The sequence below is a fragment of the Ammospiza nelsoni genome, chromosome 9, assembly GCF_027579445.1.
Source record: "Ammospiza nelsoni isolate bAmmNel1 chromosome 9, bAmmNel1.pri, whole genome shotgun sequence".
In the NCBI taxonomy this organism is placed as follows: domain Eukaryota; kingdom Metazoa; phylum Chordata; class Aves; order Passeriformes; family Passerellidae; genus Ammospiza; species Ammospiza nelsoni.
In genome coordinates this window covers 34,108,603-34,130,091 of record NC_080641.1, presented here as the reverse complement: position 1 = coordinate 34,130,091, position 21,489 = coordinate 34,108,603, and the positions used below count along the sequence as shown (strand labels likewise).

At 44.4% G+C, this 21,489-nt stretch overlaps 1 protein-coding gene across 4 annotated transcripts in view; it reads left to right on the top strand.

Moving 5' to 3' along the window:
• Positions 1 to 21,489, top strand: part of DOCK7 (dedicator of cytokinesis 7) — a 98,716-nt gene that overhangs the window by 14,144 nt on the left and 63,083 nt on the right. For all 4 annotated transcript variants that reach the window (XM_059477727.1, XM_059477726.1, XM_059477725.1 and 1 more), the window contains exons 3-13: positions 8,994 to 9,169; positions 9,268 to 9,336; positions 11,728 to 11,857; positions 11,966 to 12,178; positions 12,520 to 12,605; positions 14,170 to 14,236; positions 16,036 to 16,185; positions 16,922 to 17,002; positions 18,035 to 18,200; positions 18,838 to 18,980; positions 20,492 to 20,585. In XM_059477727.1, coding sequence (XP_059333710.1) covers positions 8,994 to 9,169; positions 9,268 to 9,336; positions 11,728 to 11,857; positions 11,966 to 12,178; positions 12,520 to 12,605; positions 14,170 to 14,236; positions 16,036 to 16,185; positions 16,922 to 17,002; positions 18,035 to 18,200; positions 18,838 to 18,980; positions 20,492 to 20,585 — 1,375 coding nt within the window. The remainder of the gene's footprint in view (positions 1 to 8,993; positions 9,170 to 9,267; positions 9,337 to 11,727; positions 11,858 to 11,965; positions 12,179 to 12,519; positions 12,606 to 14,169; positions 14,237 to 16,035; positions 16,186 to 16,921; positions 17,003 to 18,034; positions 18,201 to 18,837; positions 18,981 to 20,491; positions 20,586 to 21,489) is intronic.

The following is a 21,489-nucleotide window of genomic DNA, read 5'->3' as shown; positions in this document are numbered from 1 at the left end:
CACTGAAAGGGCATTTTGGAGTGCTCAGAGCCAAGTAATTTTATCACCAAAAATTGCAGAGGAGAGCGAGCCAAGCTTTTGTGCTGTCTCAGGGCTGATGGAGGCTGGAGGGTGCCTCCCATTATTTGTGTTTCCTGCAGGTTTTGCCCTGCCTGGCTGGAGGGTTTATCCTCATCAGGCCGGGGAGGATGGGAGAGGCATCCTCATCCTCTGCCTGCCTCTCCCCTGGGGCTGCTCACAGTCAGCTCTGCTCTGCTGCAGCTGTGGAACTGCTGCCATGCCATGGCTAAGGGCAGCAGTGAGCTGGGGCACAGGGCAGGGGTGTTCACCTGCTCAGGTGAGCCTGCTGCCCACTGGGAATCTTCAATAACCTAAACAGTGTGAGCAGAGATCAATACTCTGAACTAAATAATGTATACCAAATAATTGTTAATAAACAGGCTGGGGGTGATCACCTGGAGAAGAGAAGGATCCAGGGAGAGCTCAGAGCTAATTCCAGGACCTGAAGGGGCTTCAGGAGAGCTGCAGAGGGACTGGGGACAGGGATGGAGGGACAGGACACAGGGAATGGCTCCCACTGCCAGAGGTAGCTGTTAGGGGAATTTCCTTGCTCAGAGGGTGCTGAGCCCTGGCCAGGCTGCCCTGGGGCTGCCCCATCCCTGGCAGTGTCCCAGGCCATGGGACAGCCCTGCCATCCCTCCCTGCAGGGCAGAGAGTGTCCCCTGGGAGCTGAGAGGTGCCTGTGCCAAGCATGTCCCACTCAGGAGAGCACTCTGTGCCTGGCAGGGCCACCAAGGCCACCAGGGCCCAGGGCCCAGGGCCACCAGGGTCTGCCTCTGTGAGCCCTGAGGGTCTGGAGGGCTCCATGTCTCCTGGCCTGGTGTAACATTTCTGCCAAAAGTGGGAAATCTGTGATTTTTCTGCAGTCTCTGATCAAACTGTTTGCCTTTTCCATTTGTCTGTTGCTGTCTCAGTTTCTGCTTTCATTTTTGTCACAATTTATCAGAGGGAGACTCTTCAAGATGAGTCTCAGCACTTGCATTTTCTGTGTCAAAGTCTTTGTGTTCTCCAAATACTCTTGGTGAAATTACACAGCCCTTACTCATCAGGATCTTGTCTTCTTATCCGTCCTTGGAGGCACAACTCGTGTCTTTCTAGGATTGGTAAGAAATTGCTTTAGTATTCCCAGATAACTAATTAATCTCTGATTAATATTAATATTTCTATACCCAAATGGCTTCCTACATTAGCAGCCAGTTATCACAGCAAATAACCTGGCACTATTTGTACATAAAGCATCTCACTGGTACTTGTTACATGTAGGATCTTTCTTTAGCTAGGTATATTTGTGATTATATCACAGAACCCCAGACTGGTCTGGGTTTGGGAAGGACCTTGGAGCTCCTTCCACAGTCCCAGGGTGCTCCAAGCCCTGTCCAGCCTGGCCTCGGACACTTCCAGGGATGGAGAATCCATGTCCTTTCATTGGAGGCTTTTTCTAACTCAAGCACTGTGATAGAATTTGACACACACTGCAGATCTCACTGAGTCCAGATCTTAAACTGAATGTTTTCAGGTTTAAAAGTGGAGGTTTCAGACACAGAGAGTGCTCACAGCCGTTTTTGGGGCAGGTTTGCAGTTTGGAAATGAAGGGATTCCATCGGCTGCTGTCTGTGGTGATGCCATCCCCCAGAGCACCGAATTGGAGATGGGGAGCTGCATTCCAGAGGCAGAGGGGAGGCAATGGCTGCACTTATGGCTGGGGAGGTGTCATCATCCCTGAGAGCCTGGGGAGCTGCAGAGATTGCCTAGGAATCCCCTTGGTTCGTTTGAATATCTCCATCTATTATAAATGCAGCCAAAAAATGAAATGCAGGAGCTCTCTGGGCTCACCAGGCTTCAGGAGCATGGGTTTGCTGAAATGCAGGGATGGCAGCAGACAAATGTGTGAGTCTTTGAATTTGGATCCGTTTGGGTTATTTTTGGAGTGCTTAGTTGAAAGAAAATGTCATTTTTGCAAGTAAAACATGTTTTTTCATTACTTGAGTGTTGTCAGTGGTTAATATTACACTGCTCATGTTTCAAAACCTCTTAGAGTGACTTGCCTGTAGTTCACACTTAAAAATAAATCCACTGCCTCTGTTTAGCAAGCTTAATTCTTTCAACTGTTACCTTCTTTAACCTGCCTGCAAATTGTAATTTTTTTATTTTTAGCACATTACGTTCTCAGATTTATTCTGAGTCCCTGCAGTACATCAGATTTGACTCCTGTTCCCCGAGATCCCAGTGTCCCTTTAAGGGTGACAGGATTGGCCATGTGCATTCCTGAGTGCTCGCAAGGGAAGTGCCTGTTTGCCCTGGAGACCCAGAGACAGGCTGGGGCTCAGCTTTGAAATGTTAATCTGCTGCTTCTGTCCCTCCAAGATTCTGCCCAGGGAAGGCAGTGGGTGGGAAGTTGGTATTAATTTAGAATTTGGAGCTTTGGCACAATCTGTTGCAGTTTTAGCACAATTATAAATCCCTTAATATTTAAGGAGGTACCGAAGTTAAGATGGAACTTTGTCCTGGTTTCAAAATTGGCAAGAAATATCACTCTGATTTTGAAGAAGTGCTTTAGCTGCCAAGTAAAAATAGCAGTCAGGATCCTCCCTGTGATGAGGAGCTCTCTGCAAGGTTAATTTTCCAAGGTCCCTTATGGGATCCTCACAGGGAGTTCTACTCCCACACAGGAAGGAGGAACAACCTTGCACACTTTGCCATTGCCATTTTTACAGAGCCCTCAGTTGTGCTGATCCCCACAGGGGCTGGGCTCTGCCCTTGGGAGTGATGCCTCTTGTTTGAGCTAAAAGGGAAATTGGGCTTGGACTGGGCCACAGCAGTTGGGTTCAGATCCTTGTTGTGCCAGATGCATCCTGCCAGGCTGCCATGCCATAACCTCTCAGTGCTCCTGGGGGCTTGGACATCCTGGGAGGGAGGAGGAAATGGGAGGGAATGTTGTTTTCCACAAGCTGGAAAAGTCTGCAGGGTCCTGGCAGGGATTTGAGTGTGCCACTTGCAGTGTGGGTTGGGCAATCCCCTGTGCCCAGCTTGGGGAAGGGATGGGCTGAAGACCTCCAGGCAGAGCTGGGAATGCCTGTGAACATCAGGGCACTGTGTTTTCAGTCAGTTCCTGTGAGACGGAGACAATAATTGTCCCTTTTTCTGCCGTGGTTGTTACTGAGCTCCTGTGCTGAGCTCTGGGCAGTGCCCAGGAGAGCAGATCTTGAGTTTTGAGCTCCCTGCACAGTGCAGGTCTTGTACAAACCTGACCTCTGCATTGTATTTTTTGTTTCCCTGTGTGAGCTTGCCCTGGGTGTAGCTTTCCCTGCAGTTTATCCCTTTGTTCCCTTTGTTATCCCTTTGGGATGCCTGGCTGCAGTGAGTGAAGGTTTGTGTTACCCTCTGTGGAGTGATGCCACATCCCCTCTCTGAGGCTCCTGCAGATTTGTGCAGGTGCTTTTGGAAGTGATGATGATGATGCAGGTAGGGGCTGAAAAGGAGGAAATAAATAGGAGAGAGACATGTGCACTAAAACTCCACAAAAATACAATGTTTGCTGTCTGGAGAAGGGCAAAGTCGATAGGGAAGGCAGTTTGATTTTCCAGCTTTTAAGGGGATGTAACAGTGAAGAATAACACAACCTTAAAGAAGAAAGCTGGAGTGTCCCCACTGCAGGAGAGCTGTAAACCTGTGAAATAGAGCTTTGTCCTGAAGTGCTGAGAGCCAGAGCTGCAGCAGCACAGGGGCACCTCTGGACACTTCCTGTTAAATGGGCCAGAGCAGCCAAATCAGGGCTGCTGTCTGAATTAGCTGATTGGACATGTGTGTGCTCAGGTTAAGGACATGCAGAATTGGTATTTTTAATGTATCTATCTATTTCCAAGTGAGGGGTTTGATTGGGGTTAGGGTAAGTCTGAGAGAGGGAGCCCTGTTTGATTTGTTGTGTACTTTGAGTTTATCAGTGCAGTGATAAACACAGTGTTTGTGCTGCCAGGGAGCAGGTTATGCCCCTCTTACTCATCCTCAGCTGCCCTTTCTCCCCACATTGTCCTCCTGTGGATTTTAATGGCACAGAACAGTGCTTGCCATGAGTGAGGGGGCAGTGCCTGATCCTGGGATAAAGACTGAGTGAAAACTGGGTTAGGGAATTGTCCAAAATTTCATCTGTAATTACAGCCTGCACAAAATAAAAAAGTATGTTTTTAAAGAGCAGCAATTCTGGGAGCAGCATTCCTCTGCATATTTTTAAGCGTGTATTTGCTGTTAATTTACATTATTCTGTGGTCCTGGTGGGGAAGATGCTCAGGGCTCCTGCAGACTTTGGTTTCTGGAGGGTCTTAATAAACTCAACAGAAATGGAGCCCCTGGCAAGGATTTCCTGCAGTAACATTCCAGTATTCCCCATCAGGTTTATTAGGGGAGATCACACTGGGGCCTTTCAGTCCTGAAAGGGCGCTTAGAAAAATTGAGAGTGACTTTTTACACAGGCAGACAGTGATAGGGAGAATGGTTTCAAAGCAAAAGAGGAGAAATTCAGATTAGATATTAATAAATTCCTCCCTGGGAGGGTGGGCAGGCCCTGGCACAGGGAAGCTGTGGCTGCCCCTGGATCCCTGGCAGTGCCCAAGGCCAGGCTGGACATTGGGGCTGGAGCAGCCTGGGATGGTGGGAGGTGTCAGGGTTGAAACAGGATGAGCTTTGAGCTCCTTTCCTGCAAAACCACTCTGGGATGCTGGGATCAGTTGCTAGCTGGTCTGCATGTTTGCAAATACTTGCCTGGAATTGTGCTTCTGCCTTGGGAAGTGCAGTGAGGAAGAGTGGCTGTGTTTTGTGAAGGAGACACCTCTGTTGCATTCCTGGAGCCGCCAGGAGGAGTGGAGAAGGCTTTCCTGGGAGCAGGATGAGGATTGCACTGAGGGTGGCTGTGTCTGCAGGGCTGGGGGCAGCACAGCGTCATCCTCCTCAGCTGAGATTCCAAACCTTTTCCCGTGCAGCTGGCAGGGCTGGCACTCCTTTGGTGGGTGAGATCAGCTGTGGCCCAGTCAGCTCCTGTTTGTCCTGTGCCACAGGAGCTCAGCTGGGCTGGAGCTGAGATGGCAGAGCAGGTTCTGCTCCCCCAGCAGCAGTCAGGGTGGTTGGGATGATGGGCTTGGGTCACCTGGTCTTTACCTGGGCTTGTGCACGTTCCACCTGATGGGTTTGTGTGGCAATTTCAGTGACTGATGCTTTGCCCAAGTAACAGCCCCTGGTATTTTGTGTGTCCTTGTCCCCATCCAAGCCTTTGGAGCAGTGCTGGAGCATGGAGCAGGACTGGGGAAAGGTTAAACCATCAACAGCAGCAGCCTTGAGAGGAGCTCTTATGGTTCTGTTCGCACATGGGGACATCTTTCAGGTTCATTTTCCTTTTGGTGCATTTATTCATCCTTCTTCCCTCCTCCTGCTCTTTCATCACTTCTTCCCCCACAAATATCTGAAGCCCAAAATAATGTTCTTGCCTTTTGTCTGCCAATAGTGTGACACCAAGTAGTTCCTCTCCATGGCCATGGATTTATGTTTGGCCTCTTTACTCAGGTGCTAGACATATTTCTGGCTGCACAGATGGTGAGTCTAACACAGGCCTCTGGCTTTGACTGTGATGTTTGTTTACATCTTCATGGTACAATAGTAACCCAAAGAGACAAAGTGGAAAATTGGGGAGTGCAAATTCTGAAATGTGTGAAGGGCTTGGAGGCCCCAGGGTGCACAGAGAGCCCCTGAGCACTGCCTGCCTTTCTGGGTTGGGTGAATTTTCACTGGCATGGCCCCTTCCTTCATCTCCTGTCCAGCACATCCCAGTGCTCCTGTTGGACAGGGGCAATTTGAGATGGCAAATGCAGGGATGGATGGGGGGACCTGGTGTGTTTTGGGCTGTGACAGCCTCACACCCTCAGTCCTGCATGTCCCTGTGAGCTCTGCATTCATACTGAGGCTTTTCCTCATCTTTTCTGTAGCTCTGTTTATCAGGATGAATGGAGTGGAAAGGCTGGAAGGGATGAGGGGTAGGTCTCTGTGTGCTAGAGAATCACAGGTAAATGAGTTTGTGCAGATTAAAACACAGCACTTGCACGAGCAGCTCACTTCTGGAAGATCCCAGGTCAGAAAGAGGAATAAAAGTAAGTGTTAAAATGTTAGGGTTAAATATAGGGGGCAGCTAAGCAGCTTTAAGTCAGGCCATGAGGCTTCCTTACCCCTCTGGGAGGAGCAGCATGGATGGAGCTCTGCATTGGCCAGGGGAGGGTGTGAGGGGATGCTTTTCCTCTGCACACCCCCTGCTTCTGGAGCTTTTGCCCACTATTTTTTACTAATTTTGTTACTTTTAGCTTCGTTTGCAAGGAGTCTCCAGTGCTGGGTGGTTCCCTCTTTGGTTCTGAGGTTTGTCAGTGGAAGGGGAGATTTGGCACAGAGCAGCACTTGGGAACAAACTGAAAGTCATGAGTTGGATCCTCCCGTGGGGCACCACTAATGTTGATTTTTTGGGGGGGATTTTTCTTTGCTTTCTTTTTTTCTTTTTTTTTTTTTTTTTAATTTTTTTGGTTTTTTGATTGTTTTGTTTTGTTGTTGGGATTAAATTGTGAGATTATATTTTTTCCTTGAATTCTGATGTTTATTAGTTTTCATTTCTATTACAGTCTCACAAAGTGTGGGTTCTATAGTAGTTTTCTTTAACAAGGTAAAAATGGAGATGTATATTCTTTCTATAAGGTTTTTTATGGATAAACTGCTTAATTAAGAAATTGTGCTTAAATTGTTTTTATTTTTAATTATAATTATCTACTCATGACTGGCAATGCGGATTTTTTTATTTAATTACACAGTACTACTTAAACTCTGAAGAAGTTTAAAAAAACTTCAGTTTAAAAAACTGAAGAAGAAGGTAAAAGAAGAAGGACTAGCTTTTGCTCTAAAACTCTTATTTTATATATATTATTATATTCTAAAATTTTAAACTCCAAAGTTTTCTCCTATGTGATATTACACACTTTTGTTTAAACTATACACTTATAATTTTAGTTCTGTTATTTAATTTTGGAAATTTTTCTACAGTGTTAGGTTAAATGTAGTGTTCTTTTGGGGATTAGTGTTTGTTAGTACAGAAAGTTTAAAATTTTTAGTAGCCAGGGTTCCAGCATCACCCCTCAGTGACATTTGTCAGGGATGTAGTGCCAAGGGGAGCTGCTCTGCTGTGTGTGAGGAGCAGGGTGAGGTGGTGACATCTCAGCTGTGTGTGGCAGGAGCAGTGACAAATTCTGCTTGTGACAAGTGCTGCAGTGATGAAAACAGTGAAAGTGGCTGGTTTGCGTTTTCAAAATTCTCCAAAATCTCCAAATTTCATGTGCTTTGAGTCCATTTCAGGAGTTCAGGATGAGGAGGGGGGAAAGGTTATGGGGTTCAAGAGATGATCTTCATCTCCTTGTGCAAGGTGTCCCTGCCCATGCAGAGCTGGTCTTTAGGGCCCTTCCAACCCTTCACTGATTATTTCCATATTTCTTTACACAGAAATCAGTTTGTTTGTTTTACCCAAATTGCAGAATCAAATACCACATTTCCAGCCATCACGTATTTTTTTGGTGAACCAGATTCTTATCTGGCAAAAAGTCAGTTTGCCTTGTAGGAAAATTGCAGTGTTCATTGAGGTTGGTTGTGGTAGGGAGATTCTTTCAGTATTAGCTGAGTCTTTTCCCTTGAATAAAAAGCTGATTAATTTCAGAACTTGTTTGCAATAGTTTGAAAACTGGAATTTGGGATTTATATAGCAATATGTCTGATAAGCACATTTAAAACTGAAGTGCCAAATGTTCTTTGTGAAGTCATCTCCAACACAAGCTACAGGATTGTTCCTTGTCCCACAGAAATCATCTGGATGGCAGAAAAGGGGAAGTTAGTAGAGAAAACTGCTGAATTTGGATGTGCTTTTGTGACTCTTGTTAGAATACTCAGCCTCACTGGCATGTGCCAGGGAATTCTAGGAAATCTCTCAGTTGCTGTAGAGACAGCTTCCTCAAAACTTGTTCTTAGTGTTTCATTTTCTTAATGTCTATGTTTATGTATAGCCTCATAGCATAATGATCTCATATCAGAATATTTATATGTATTTATGTAATGGGGTATGTAAAAATACAAGTTATGCAATGGGAGTATGTATCTAGTTTATGCAAAGTTTCTTCTAATGTATCTAAAAAAAGCTCAGGGTGGTGAGATCAGCACTGCCAGTGAAATCCTCTGTTTTCCTGCACGTTTTCAGCGATTCCTTGTGCTTTAGGTAAAGGCTCTGTGTCCAATAAAGATGATTTTTAAGCATCCATTTTATTGAGGGCAGTGTCCCTTCCTGGCATGGGCAGAGTCATTGTGGCACTAAAGGCTCTAATACCAGGGGGTTAAACTTGTACCTGTGGTGGGTGAACATTGTGTTTTGTGTTCCCCAGAGAGGTGGTTTAATTCAAAATAATGTTAGTCCTCAGAGCTGTGTGGCTGCCTGAGCTCCTGGTAAATCAGGCCTTGCTCTGGCTTCTGCCTGGGGGAGGAAGGGTTCCTGCATCTTGGATCAGGATCAAGGTTCCCTTTGTGATCAGAGCCTGGTAAAAACAAATCCAGCCTCAGATAGGCGGCAAATAAAGTACTAAGTTTCCTTTTGTTGTATTTCTTGAAAATAGATGTAACCTTCTGGCTCTAGTCGTATTTTTTAAGGGGTGATGTTAGGCACCGGAGAAGCATGCAGAGGAGCAGCAGATAAGACAGGAGAAGCAGCTCTGTGGTGTGTTAGCTGAGGTTAACACCAGGGATTAATCACCTGCTGTTGCCTCAAACCCCCAGCAAGGCAGAAGAACCGGTTTATAACGAGAGCAGAAAATGTGTGTGTGATTCTCCCGTGTGCGCTCCCCTCGCTGTGAGCCCCGTGGCGCTGCGTGTGTCCCCAGGTGCCTCTCACAGAAGCCGTGGATCCCGTGGATGTGGAGGAGTACCTGCACAGCCACCCGCTGGCCGTGGAGTCGGGGCCGCTGCGGGACCTGCTGGAGTTCCCCCGCGACGACATCGAGGTGGTGTCCGCGCCCCGCGAGTGCCGCACGCTCGTGTCCGCCGTGCCCGAGGAGAGGTGGGACCCCAGCCTACCTAGGGGTGCTCCAGGCAGTGGGAGAGGGGTTCGGGAGATCCTCATCAGCCCTGTGACCTCTGCTGTCGGTTCTTTCACAGCGAGATGGACCCTCACGTGAGGGACTGTGTCAGGAGTTACACGGAGGACTGGGCCATCGTCAACAGAAAGTGAGTGAGAAACCCTGTGGTGTTCGTCACCCTAAGTTCGTCTTTTAATTTTGGCCAAGTGCTATAAGGAGGCTCAAAAATACTGTCCTGGCTGCTGATTCCATGTGCTGTGGCTTTTTGTTGCCCGGTCCAGCTGAACTGATGCTTTGTGTTTGGAAAATCGGATCTTTCCAATTTTCATCAAAACCCTTTGGGGCAGTTTGGAAAATCTAGACCATTTCAGTCCACACTTGCTCCTTTACCATGGCAGAACAATTAGAAAGTGTGGACAAGTAAAATTACTTTCAGCATTTGTTTGTTCCTTTGTTCCATCTTTTAGAGACAGGTTGCATTAATTCTGCAGTGATTTATGAGGAGTCACCACTATAGACAATGTGCCCTCTGCAGCTTCCATTGCTTCCCAGAGAGACTCGGGGAAAGTACATCATTCAGACAAATAATTGTTAATATTTGTACCATCACAACATTTACCTAATGAGTTAGCAGCTCAGAGGATGGGCATGCATTGGTTATTCCATGCAAATGAGCAGGAAGGGTTCTGAGAGGCTCAGTTGGAGCAGGGGCTCTCTGGATGTTTGGAAGTCTGATGAGTTCAAGAGCTGCTGTCAGGGAGTGAGTGATCCATGTGATGAGCATCACCTACAGATGCCTTGGCTGCAGCTCCAGCTCTGCCCTTGTGGCAGTTGCTGCAATTCACTGGTTTGATGTTGTCCTGAGAGTCACTACAGGGATGCTCAGCATGTGCTTGGCACTGCTAATGTGACCTAATAAAAAAGTGTTTTGTAATCTCATACCAAAACCAAAACCCACCCAGAAGGAAACCCAAGAGGGAGAGAGATGCTTTATTAGCTCCCACCCAGCTTTGGCAGCAGAGTCTTGGATAGACCTGGGCAGTGTGGCCCACCCAGCCACCCATCCCTGGCTTCTCAGTGACTTCCATGGGTACCTGGAATTCCTGGCTGTGATTCCTGCTCTGATGAGCTTTATTTGGTGGGGTTTTGTCCTCTGAGAGTCAAAGCACATTCTGCTTGGATAAAATCATGGCAGTGCACTGGGTAGGAGTGGAAGAGTTGCTGCTGGAGCAGGGGAAGAACCCAAAAGCTCAGCTGGGAAGGACTGAATTGTTTTTCAAGTAAGGATGCCAACAATTTCCTCTTAATCCATCCCATTGGATGGTCCCAAGTCCTCTGGCAGGCTCCAGGGGCACAAACCCCAGCCTCTTGGAAGAACTGCTGAACTGACTTGTGACATTCCATCCTTTTCTTCCCCACCGCAGGGGAAATAATCTTTATGTCCATCTCTGCCTCCAGTTTTTTTGTAACCAAAATGTTTTTGAAGCAGGGAAATCCACCCATTCAATAAATCCTTTAATGATATTGGAAAATGATGTTGAAAAAAACCCACTAGCATATTCTGAATTCAAGCTTATGGCATAATTTCTGTGTGCTAGAGTGAGGAATCAGGTGTGAATTAGAGATAATTTGCACTTGTTGGTGGAGCTGTGATGGAAATGCAGACATCCAGCTGAGGATTATACAGATCCTGTTGTCCAGCTCTCAGGAAATACAGCCTAGCAAGGAAAATGCATTCCTCCTTTGTTCTCTTCCCTTCCTTTATTTGCTGCTAGCATTTCCATGGTTTTCCCATGTCTGGAGCATCCCTCTGTGGTAACTTTAGTGCCAGGGCATGGTAAGAACAATTCATTCTTGCTGTGATCCCAGGAACTGACTTGGAGTGACTGTTGCAGGGAGGCCATGCCTCTACCCATGTGTGTGTGTGTAAATACAGACCTGGTGCCATTTGGCACCCAAAAATTTGTTAATCAAAGAGATCTGCTCCTGTCAGCCCAGCAGGCAGCATGTTCACTTGCAGGAGCTCTCACACTCTGGAAGGCTCTGAGGGCCCCACTTTCCTCACAGAGTTGCTGTGTGAAGACACTTGGTTTAGTCAGGGTTGGAAAGTTGCTCTCCAGAGGTGCTCAGGATTTTCCTGAGTTGCTGTTTTGGTTTTCCAGTTAATCATTTTATTACTCCAGGCCAGTTCCTGCTCCAGCAGAACCACTGGCCTTCAGCCCTCGTGTTCCCGGCCTGTTTTTAGCTTGGCATCACAATGGCACATTTTACAGCAGCTTTAATTGGCCCTTGATAATCCTCCTTTTGACATCACCCAGAGTGGCTTTATAGATGAACAGAGTCACATTGTAGTGCTGGAATAGTGGCTGTTGGATGGTGCCCCAGCTCCAGTGGAGCTGACTGGAAATTGTGTTTGCAGAGAGCAGCTCCTGCCTCGGGAGCACCCACGCTGACAATGCTGGGTTTGTTCTGGGGTGCTGCTCCTGGGGTTGGGCTCAAAAGGGTTGCTGAGAACGTGGTTGAAATCCTCTGTTTGCAGGTACCACAAGCTGGGAACTGGGTTCAACCCCAACACCTTGGACAAACAGAAGGAGAGGCAAAAAGGGCTCCCCAAACAAGTTTTCGAGTCTGATGAAGCTCCTGATGGCAACAGCTACCAGGATGAACAAGTAATGTGCCTTTAAAAAAACCCTGCTGCATAAAACCTAATTTATGGTGCTGCTTTAAAAGTGCAGTCCTTTTCCCATTAGAAGTTGGTTTAATTTGTTGGCTCTCAGGACGACCTGAAGCGCCGCTCAATGTCGATTGACGACACGCCCCGGGGCAGCTGGGCCTGCAGCATCTTCGACCTCAAGAACTCCCAGCCCGATGCCCTGCTCCCCAACCTGCTGGACAGAACCCCCAACGAGGAGATCGACCACCACAACGAGGACCAGAGGAAGTCTGGCAGGCATAAGGAGCTTTTTGCACTACACCCAGCACCCGATGAGGTATTTTTGTGTGAAAGCTGCCAGTCTGCCAGATTTTTAAAGGATTTAAGATCACCTGTGTTTAACATGCAGAACTGCAGCTATTTTGTGTTTTCCAGCATGTTGTCTTGCCCATAGATATTACTTTCTGAAGATTGGGTTTCCCTTCTGGTTATGCAATCCCCAGGAATGTAGGAACATTAAAGGGATTTAATTTAGCATATTTATAGCTGCTGATGAATGCACCGTGCTGGGAAGCCTTGGATTAACTTGGTGCTGTGTCTTAAAAGGAAAAAGTGATAGATGTGTTTGCCTCCTGGTTCTGCTGGTGGTTTGTACAGGGCTTGTGTCTCTAATTCCAGGAGGAGCCCATAGAGAGACTCAGTGTCCCTGAAGTACCCAAAGAACACTTTGGCCAAAGACTCCTGGTGAAGTGTTTGTCCCTGAAGTAAGTACCACTCCAACAGACACAAATTCAGAATTTAAATCTGCTGCTGTATCCACGTGCATCTGAAATAACTCCACTGTCTTCTTTATTGCCCTGGAAGGGTCATTGCATTGTTTGGTCCTGGGCTTCCAGGTTCATTTTGTAAAGCTTGAGTAACACAGTTGTACCTTCGAGACTTCCTGCAGGTTGATGGGACAGGAAATCTCCTCCTCCCTTGGCTTGTCTCCCTGCTGCTTTCCAGCTCTACCTGTTCCCTGTCACTGGCACATGACACGAGGCTTCACCACGCTCCCCCAGGGCTCTCAAGTTGGCCACTCACTGCTGTTCCCCTCCCTAACCAGGAAATGTCAGATTAAATATAAAGATTAAAAATGCTCGAGCCTTAAACACATAAAGACAGCCAAAGATTTGCCAAAGTTTAGGCTCAACAACCTTGACTGTGTCCCTTTAAGAGTGAAGACTTTATATACTTAGTAAGCATTAACTGGAGGAATAGAAACCTGTTAAACAAGTTTAATGAAGTGGAGCTCCTGAATATAGGGTTACCTGCAGCTGGTTCATTGCCTATAACTCTTCTCTAATAACACAAGGTAAAATTTTACTGTTATTCCCTTGGAGAAATAAAGTACAAAACTGATTTTCCACACTGCTGTATTCATCTTCTGTGTCCTCAGTTAGGTCAACCCTTCTTATTAGAGAGCTCCAGTTGCTGCTCATAACTGAGATATATGTGTGGGACATTTCTCCTGCTCGTAGAGTACTCCAGGACCTAATATAGCCATAGAGATGAACTGATTTTGCAGCCTTTTATGAACTGGAACAACATAATATGCAGTAGCAGTGCAGCTTTCCCTCCAAAGCAGGGTGTCTTTAGCATAAATAAGTTAGATGCTGGAAATTAATGTTTTCTGCTCTTTAAGCATCTCTTGCTGACTGCAAATTTATAGCAAATCTGCCCAGCTCCATGTTTGCTTGTGTACCTGGCAATCTGTGAGCCTGTGCTTGGGATGTAATCCAGGATTGTGCCATCTCAGTGGCACAGAACAAGGACATTTTCCCCAGGGAGGAAGCTCAGATGACCTAAGCAGGGTTATTTCCAGGTTAATCTCAGCTTTGTGGCAAAACTGGAGAAAACACCTGTTTGGTGGTGTTGTCCCTGCTGGCAGGAGGAGTTCCAGGCTGAAGCTGAGAGCTCCCTGCAAGGGCTGGGACATGGGTTTTGTGGGGAGGCTGTGCAGACAAAAATGGCATTTCAGCCCCTGCTCACTGCGGGGCACGGACAGGTTTTGAATGTTTTTAAATTCCTGTAACTCCCGAGGTGTTCTGACAACAGGTTCAGCTCTGTTTGGTGGGTCAGTGTTCCTGCTGGGAGTGTTGGAATTTGCATAAACACTGGATAACAGCCACTGTGAAGAGCTGGCACCTTTCTAAGGGGGGTTTTGGTAGCAGGAGCTGCCCTGGGGTTGGCTCAGTGCCCATCACCCAGGGAGGATCTGGGGACAGGGTTGGTCATTCCTTCTGACAAAATGCAAGTCAAACTGATTCTGTGTTTCCTTCTTTCAAGATTTGAAATAGAAATTGAGCCCATTTTTGCAAGTTTGGCTTTGTATGATGTCAAAGAAAAGAAGAAGGTAGGTTTTTAATTACTTGAGTGTGACATTTCCACTGAAATTTCAACACAAATAATGGAGGAATTAATTGTGATGGCAGAGCTTTAAGAGGACAGTGACATAGAGGTTGGAAGAATTATGAAGGCATTTCATGAACCATCTTGTGTGTTCTCCTTGGTAAAGCAGTTGAGGTATAAAAATTTCCTAAAAATACTATCTAATATGTGATTTAATACATTCCTAAAAATCTTATCTAATATGTGAGTGCTTGAAATAAGAATATATATAGATATAAAAGAATATATATATATATGTGTGTATATATATATATATATATATATATATATATATAAGAATATATATGTGTATAAATACATACATACATATCTTTACATATGTGTTTCTCTATATATTTATTTTATATATATGTATATATAAAATAAATATATGTATGTATATACATATATTTACTATGTAAATAATTTATAATATATAAATATATCATATTCAAAATTAAATGAATATATAAATAAATTATTAATAAACTAATACATATAAATATATTTATATTATATAAAGATATTACATATTTTATATAAAATATGTATGTATTTATATGTGTGTATATACATACATATTTTATATATATATACATACACATACATTTTTCTATATATACATATACATACATATATCTATATGTACACACACACACACACTTATGTATGTATGTATGTATGTATGTATGTATGTATGTATGTAGTCCAATTTTGGCTTTCAAAAGTCTCTTCCCCAGAGAGAACTTAGGTAACTGAAACCTTTTATTTGGATTAGGTTTTTATGACTTTCTTAATCTCTTTTTGGTGATTCAGCATGGCATGGGTCCAAGCAACACTTCAATAATGCACAGAAAGTCAGGCATGCTAAAATTGCTAAAATCAAAACAAAACCGAGGAGTCTTTTCAAGATCTAAGTTATAGGAAATGGAAAATACATTTGTTCACCTATTTATGTTCTGTATTTAATATTTAAAGACTCTCTTAGTTTTCCTTGTTCAAGATATTAGCAGTAGTGGAGAGAAAAATGTTAAAAATATGCATTTTGACATTTATCTCTTTAAAACTTGAATTTAATGCATTGAGATTTAAGTTATGTAGATGAGAGTATGTGGAATATTATGTGAACTTTGTTTAATATTTAAATCACATTTCATAAGCCAATTTTATCATCTCATTACTCCTTTTTTGGCTCTAACATAGTAAGTTCTTTAGTGACCTCTGGTGTTGGTAACCTGCTCACATCTTTTTTGGCTCTGAAGCTTTGCAGGCAAGGATTTGCTGTTTCAGGGTAGAAGGCTCAGTGTCTGTCTTTCAAGGGGTTTTATTTTTTCTTTTTTTCCTTCTATTTTGATATTTTGATGGCTAACAATGCTATGGTAATTCCTAATCCTGTGTGGAGCTGCACACCTTAGAGGAGATGAAGGAAATTTTATAATTTTATTTGTGCTGTTTCCTCCATTTCCTCTCTTACTGTCCTACCTTGATTTTTAATCAGAAAGGCTTTTATTTTAATTAATACATGGTTTGACACGAGAAGTTTTTAACATGTATTTTAAAACAATTTAAAATTGTTCATGAAGAGTTTACAAAAAAAATATGTAACTAATGCTTGAAACTACACATTTTTTTTATATTTTCGTACATGGTTTGACACAAGGAGTTTTTAATATGTATTTAAAAGCAATTTAAAATTGTTCATGAAGAATTTACAAAAAAATAAAGATATAACTTATGCTTGAAATGACCCAATTTCTGCCTTAGATTTCAGAGAATTTCTACTTTGATTTAAACTCTGAGCAAATGAAGGGAATGCTTCGGCCTCATGTCCCCCCTGCTGCTATTTCCACCCTGGCCAGATCTGCCATCTTTTCTATCACCTACCCATCCCAAGATGTCTTTCTAGTAATAAAGGTAAGAAATGCCAGGGAAAATTGAAATTATGAAATTATTGTGGTCTCTTGTTTTTTATTTAAAGTAAAATAGAAATTCTGTTCTCAAAAGTGTAAACAGTGCTGCTTTATTTCAAATATTCTCACTTCAGTTCCTTTGTAACAACAGTTCAGTGCACTGAAGCTGGAGAGAGCACAAAGGTTTGCTTGATGATATAAATCAGTTTTCTGGGGCTTGACCTTGGTTTTCATATCAAACAATGTGCTGACTCCTTAAAATGACAGATAAGTCAGTGATTTAAAAATATCTATTGGTCTGAATCTCATTTCAAAAAGGATACACGCCCCTCAGCCAGATTTTCAGATGTGTTTAAGGGCAGAAATTGCCAAGAGAGTGAGATCCATAACTGAAATAAAATGCAACATTGGTCCCTCCTGGGATAAAGTACAGAAAGATAAAAGTTATTTTCTGTTCTCTCCTTTGGTTCAATGAGTGCACAAATGTTGCTCCTTCAGGTGGGTGTTTGAGTCAAGATTTTTGGCTGGACCCTGGGTAAAAATCACCCTGTGGTCAAATGGGGAGTTGAAAGCAGATTTTCAGATCACAGGCAGTGTGAAGGTTCTGCAGGAAATGCTTCTTACACAAGGACTCACCAGGCTCCAGCTCTTGTGGAAGAATTTTTCCTTCCTTGTGCTTGTTGAGTTTATTTATCCTTGCTGGATCCACGTCCTTATAATGGTTCATTTTCCCTTCTCAGCTGGAAAAAGTGTTACAGCAGGGAGATATTGGGGAGTGTGCAGAGCCTTACATGATTTTTAAAGAATCTGATGCAGCAAAGGTAAGAATTTTTTTGGTGTTTGGATAAAAAATTTAAAGTATTTTCTTTTACCTTGGATGCTTGATCCTGTTCCTGTCTTTAAAAGGATCCATTTTTAATTAGGAATTTAATCCCATTCTAAAGGCCAAAAAAGAGCCAAAGACCTTTGAGTCTTGATGCCTTATTGGGGTGGGGTAGTTAAAGGTCAGCAGATTTTGTGGCTGTCAGGGGAGATTTGTGGCTCCCATCAAACTCAGTCATCTGTGATTCCCTGTCCCAAAGGATCAGCTGGGTCAGGGGAAGGCAGCCTTGGATGGGAATCTGCAGTAAAAAATTCAACTTTTCCACTGCTTCTGCAGTTTAACCCCATCCCTTCTGCCTGGTTCTAAAAGCACCTCCAGAATGGTTCCCAGTTTGGTGTGCAGGTGGGTTGGGCCAGGTGGGGATCAAAGGGTGATGATGAGGGCTGGGTGAAGGGCAGAGCAGAGGCTCCAGCCCTTCTTGTGATCCCAGCCTCTCCATTTCCCAAAAGCTTGGATCATTTGTTCATTTTAATCAACCTCTTAATAAATTATTTCCACCCTAAAGCTCTAAAAATTGCTCTTTTATATGCAGAGCTGTGGAAAAATCCTCTTTTATTCCCTTTTTTTCCTTGACAAAATGAGTATGATAGTACTTATTTAAGGAGTGTTTTGAGTTTCCCACACAACTCCAGATGATCTGAGCACCTCCTGCATAAAATCACATTAGGAAAGGCCCTTTCAGACTTCACAGGGGAAAATTCAGGTTTTCTTGAAGGATCACTGGGATTTCCCAGGCTGTTCAGGAGGGTTAGGAGCATAAAAGACTGTTCTGAGTGTCCTCTGGTGGCCTCTTTTGGGAAGCAGAAGTTGCATTTTCCCAACACTTGGTGCTTCTCCTCTGGAAGGTGCTACAGAAACACAAACCATTGGGAGTTAGAAAGGACACCATCATCCCTCACTGATTTACTGAATGAACCTCTGTTCTTGTTCCTCTCCTTTTAACCTCTTGGAGTGAATATTTTCTTCACAGAACAAGGAGAAGTTGGAAAAGCTGAAGGGCCAGGCAGAGCAGTTTTGCCAAAGACTGGGGAAGTACCGGATGCCTTTTGCCTGGACAGCCATTCACCTCATGAACATTGTCAGCAGTGCTGGCAGCTTGGAAAGAGATTCCACAGAAGTTGAAGTTGGCACAGGAGGTACAGGACTAGGAGGGAATGTGCAGGAGGGAACCAATGTGGGCAAATCCAGAGGTTTTGATTCATATCCTGTAGCTGCTGTTGCTCCTTTTATTGCTTTCCTCCCCTACTCTGATGGTCTGGGGTCATGGTTGAACTAAACCAGAAAAGTCCATGATAACAAATGGATTTATCTTTCAAGGATTTTACTAGCAAACCATCTGTTATATTATTTAAAACCAGGCCTGTGAGACTGAGGGAGCATTACAGGCTGATGAACATTTTCCAAAGGAGTGGATTAATCTTTGCGAGCCACATAGCTCATCCGAAACTGCTCTTCAGCATCCCCAAAACTGCCAACTTCATCATCTTTCAGAGCAAGGGAAATACATAAATCTCAGCATGATAAGGACTTTTATAACAGCAGGAAGGCACTGGGGTGAGGTGGCTGGGAGGGGAGCAGGATCAGCTGTGCTCCACAGCCTCCAGATTGCCTGAGCAGAACCCCCTCTTGTGTCACCTCATGGCATCATTCCCTCTCCTGCTCTGAAGGAAGGAGTTCTCCTTCCCCAGGAATCCTGCTGGGAAGCAAAGTAGGCTCTTGGACTGTAGTTTTCCTGCTTTATTTTTGATTTCTCCTCACTGTTGTGTTTGGCAGAACGCAAAGGGTCGTGGTCGGAGCGGCGCAATTCCAGCATCGTCGGGCGGCGCTCCCTGGAGAGGACCACGAGTGGGGACGAGGCTTGCAACCTGAGCAGCTTCAGGCCAGCCACCCTGACAGTGACCAACTTCTTCAAACAGGTCTGGCAGGGCAGTGTCCCACCTAGGAGTTATTTCTGGGACAGGGGGATTGGATGGTGTGAGGTCACTGGTGATTAATTTGTGATTAATTCGATTTCTGCTCCCCAGTCGCTGGGAGACTTTGAGCAGCATTGAGTTCGTTATCTTATTTACCAATTATCATGGAATAACAGACTGGTTTGGGTTGGAAGGGAGATTAAAACCCATCCAGTGACACCTTCCACTGTCCCAGGGTGCTCCAGCCTGGCCTTGGGCACTGCCAGGGATCCAGGGACAGCCACAGCTGCTCTGGGCACCTGTGCCAGGGCCTGCCCACACTCCCATGGAACAATTTCTCCTTAATATCTGATCTAAACCTCCTCTTTACATAATTCTATATAATATATATTAATTCTTAGAATGAATCCAATTCCTAAGTTATACATTACATAATATTATATAATATATTAATTCTGGTAGTAGTGACTCCAATTCCTCAGAGTGATTTAAGATTAACATCAGTTCCCTGAACACATCCAGGGATCCTTGAGGAGAACAAAGCATTCTGCTTCTGATGCTGCTTTGCTGGGTGGCAGCTCCCCTTAGTGAGAGCTTGGGATTTTCCTGAACAGTGGAAAACATGAATAAAGGGAATAAAGTTTTTAGTTAAGCTTAGCAAAAAGTAATGAGCTGAAAATTTTCTAAGATTTGCTTAATGTCACACCTAGTTAAGGAAAAACTGATCACTAAGTTAGTAGTGATTTACAAAAGGATGTATTTATTTACTTTGTTGAGGTTATTTTTACTTTGAAACAGATCATTTTATTTAATTTGTCCTTTAAAAACTCCCAAAAATTAATTTAAGATTTTAAACTTCAGATTCTTTATTATCTTCCTTTTCTCCTGTTCAGTATAATTAATTGAACACTACCCAGTGTTTTCCTCCTTCCATTAGCTTCTTTGTATTCCTTTATGTTGTGGTTTCTTAGCTTTAAATTCAGGTATCTTCTGCTTGTGCGTGGCAGAGTCCCATTTTCTGTAATATTTCCAAAATTAGCAAAACTGTGAGCTATTAGAAGGGGCATGAGGAAGACTGACAACAGACTCCTTGCACTTCCTACTTTTCCTGAAAAACAAGGCTGTTGTGGGCTCATCCCAAAGGAAGGGCAGAGGAGAAGGAATGAGCATCACCACCTGAGTGACAGATACTTTTTCAAGCTATTACACTTGCTAAAAAATGGGTATTTTTGGGAAATCTCTTAGCAGCCATTTCCAGTTTGGAAAAAGATAATATTGATGGGGAGAGAAAAGGCTTTCAATTAAAAGTTCCTGCAGCTGTCAGGGTGATGAATAAGGGATGGAGGAAGGGGAAAGGAGGGAGAAATGAAGTGTAATTTAACACGTTAATGGTAACACCTTGTTCTGGGAGGGCACAGGTGGGTGCCAGAGGGAAGAGCCTGTTGGGTGGGAGGCTTTGCTCACTCTGGCAGCCCTGGAGGGTGTTTGGGTGACCAAATCTTACCCCTGAGCAGGAGGGGGATCGCCTGAGCGACGAGGACCTGTACAAGTTCCTGGCTGACATGAGACGCCCCTCGTCGGTGCTGCGCAGGCTCAGGCCCATCACAGGTACCCAGCTGCCACTGCCTCTGCTTTTAGTGAGGGAATGGGGCCACCGTGGGGCTAAGAACCATTTACTGCCCAGATAAACATCAGCTTCACAGCTGTGAGACTTTAAAGGAGCAAGCTGTTTGCCATAGCTCAAAGTAGTCACAAGTTCTTTGTTACAAGGCAATAAATAACTTTCTAACCCAATGGACAGTTGCCACAGGGTGTATTTTGCTTTTCTAACCTATCCCCTTTACTTACTTCTACTGCACTGAAGTTACTTACCTCTACTTTTACCCCACGGCTACTATCTGTACACACAAGTACTTCTATTACAATTTCTAAACTCTCAACTTGCTTTGTACGACCACACCCCTGCATTATAAACCCTTCACCATCTTATCATTACAGTTTCTTACTTAAGGCATATTCTTACTTACAACTATAGAAACATAAGTCCATGAATTTTCCATTTAATGTCTATGTGTTGTATCTTCACATCAATCCAAGCTTCTCCCAAGGCTGCAAGGACACAGTCTCAAGCTGTGTCCAGGGAAATACAGGCTGGATAGCAGGAAAAAGCTTTTTCCAGCAAGGTGATAAAGCTCTGGAATGGCTGCCCGGGGAGGTGGTGCAGTCCCCATCCCTGGTGTGTTTAACAAAGCCTGGATGTGGCACTGGGTGCCAGGGGTGAGTTGGGGTGTGGGGCTGGGCTGGACTCAATGATCTCTCAGGTCTCTTCCAACCCAGTCATTCTGTGATTCTGTGTAAATCAAACCCTTCAGTGTCTGAGGAAGTTTCTGGTTTCCAGTTCCCACAGAGCCAGCCCTCCTGGGCTCAGAAGTTGAGGTGTTTGGTTAGTTGCTCCTCCAGGCAATCCTGGAAATCCTTGAGAGCAGTCCCTGGGCAGCAGGAGCACGGAAGG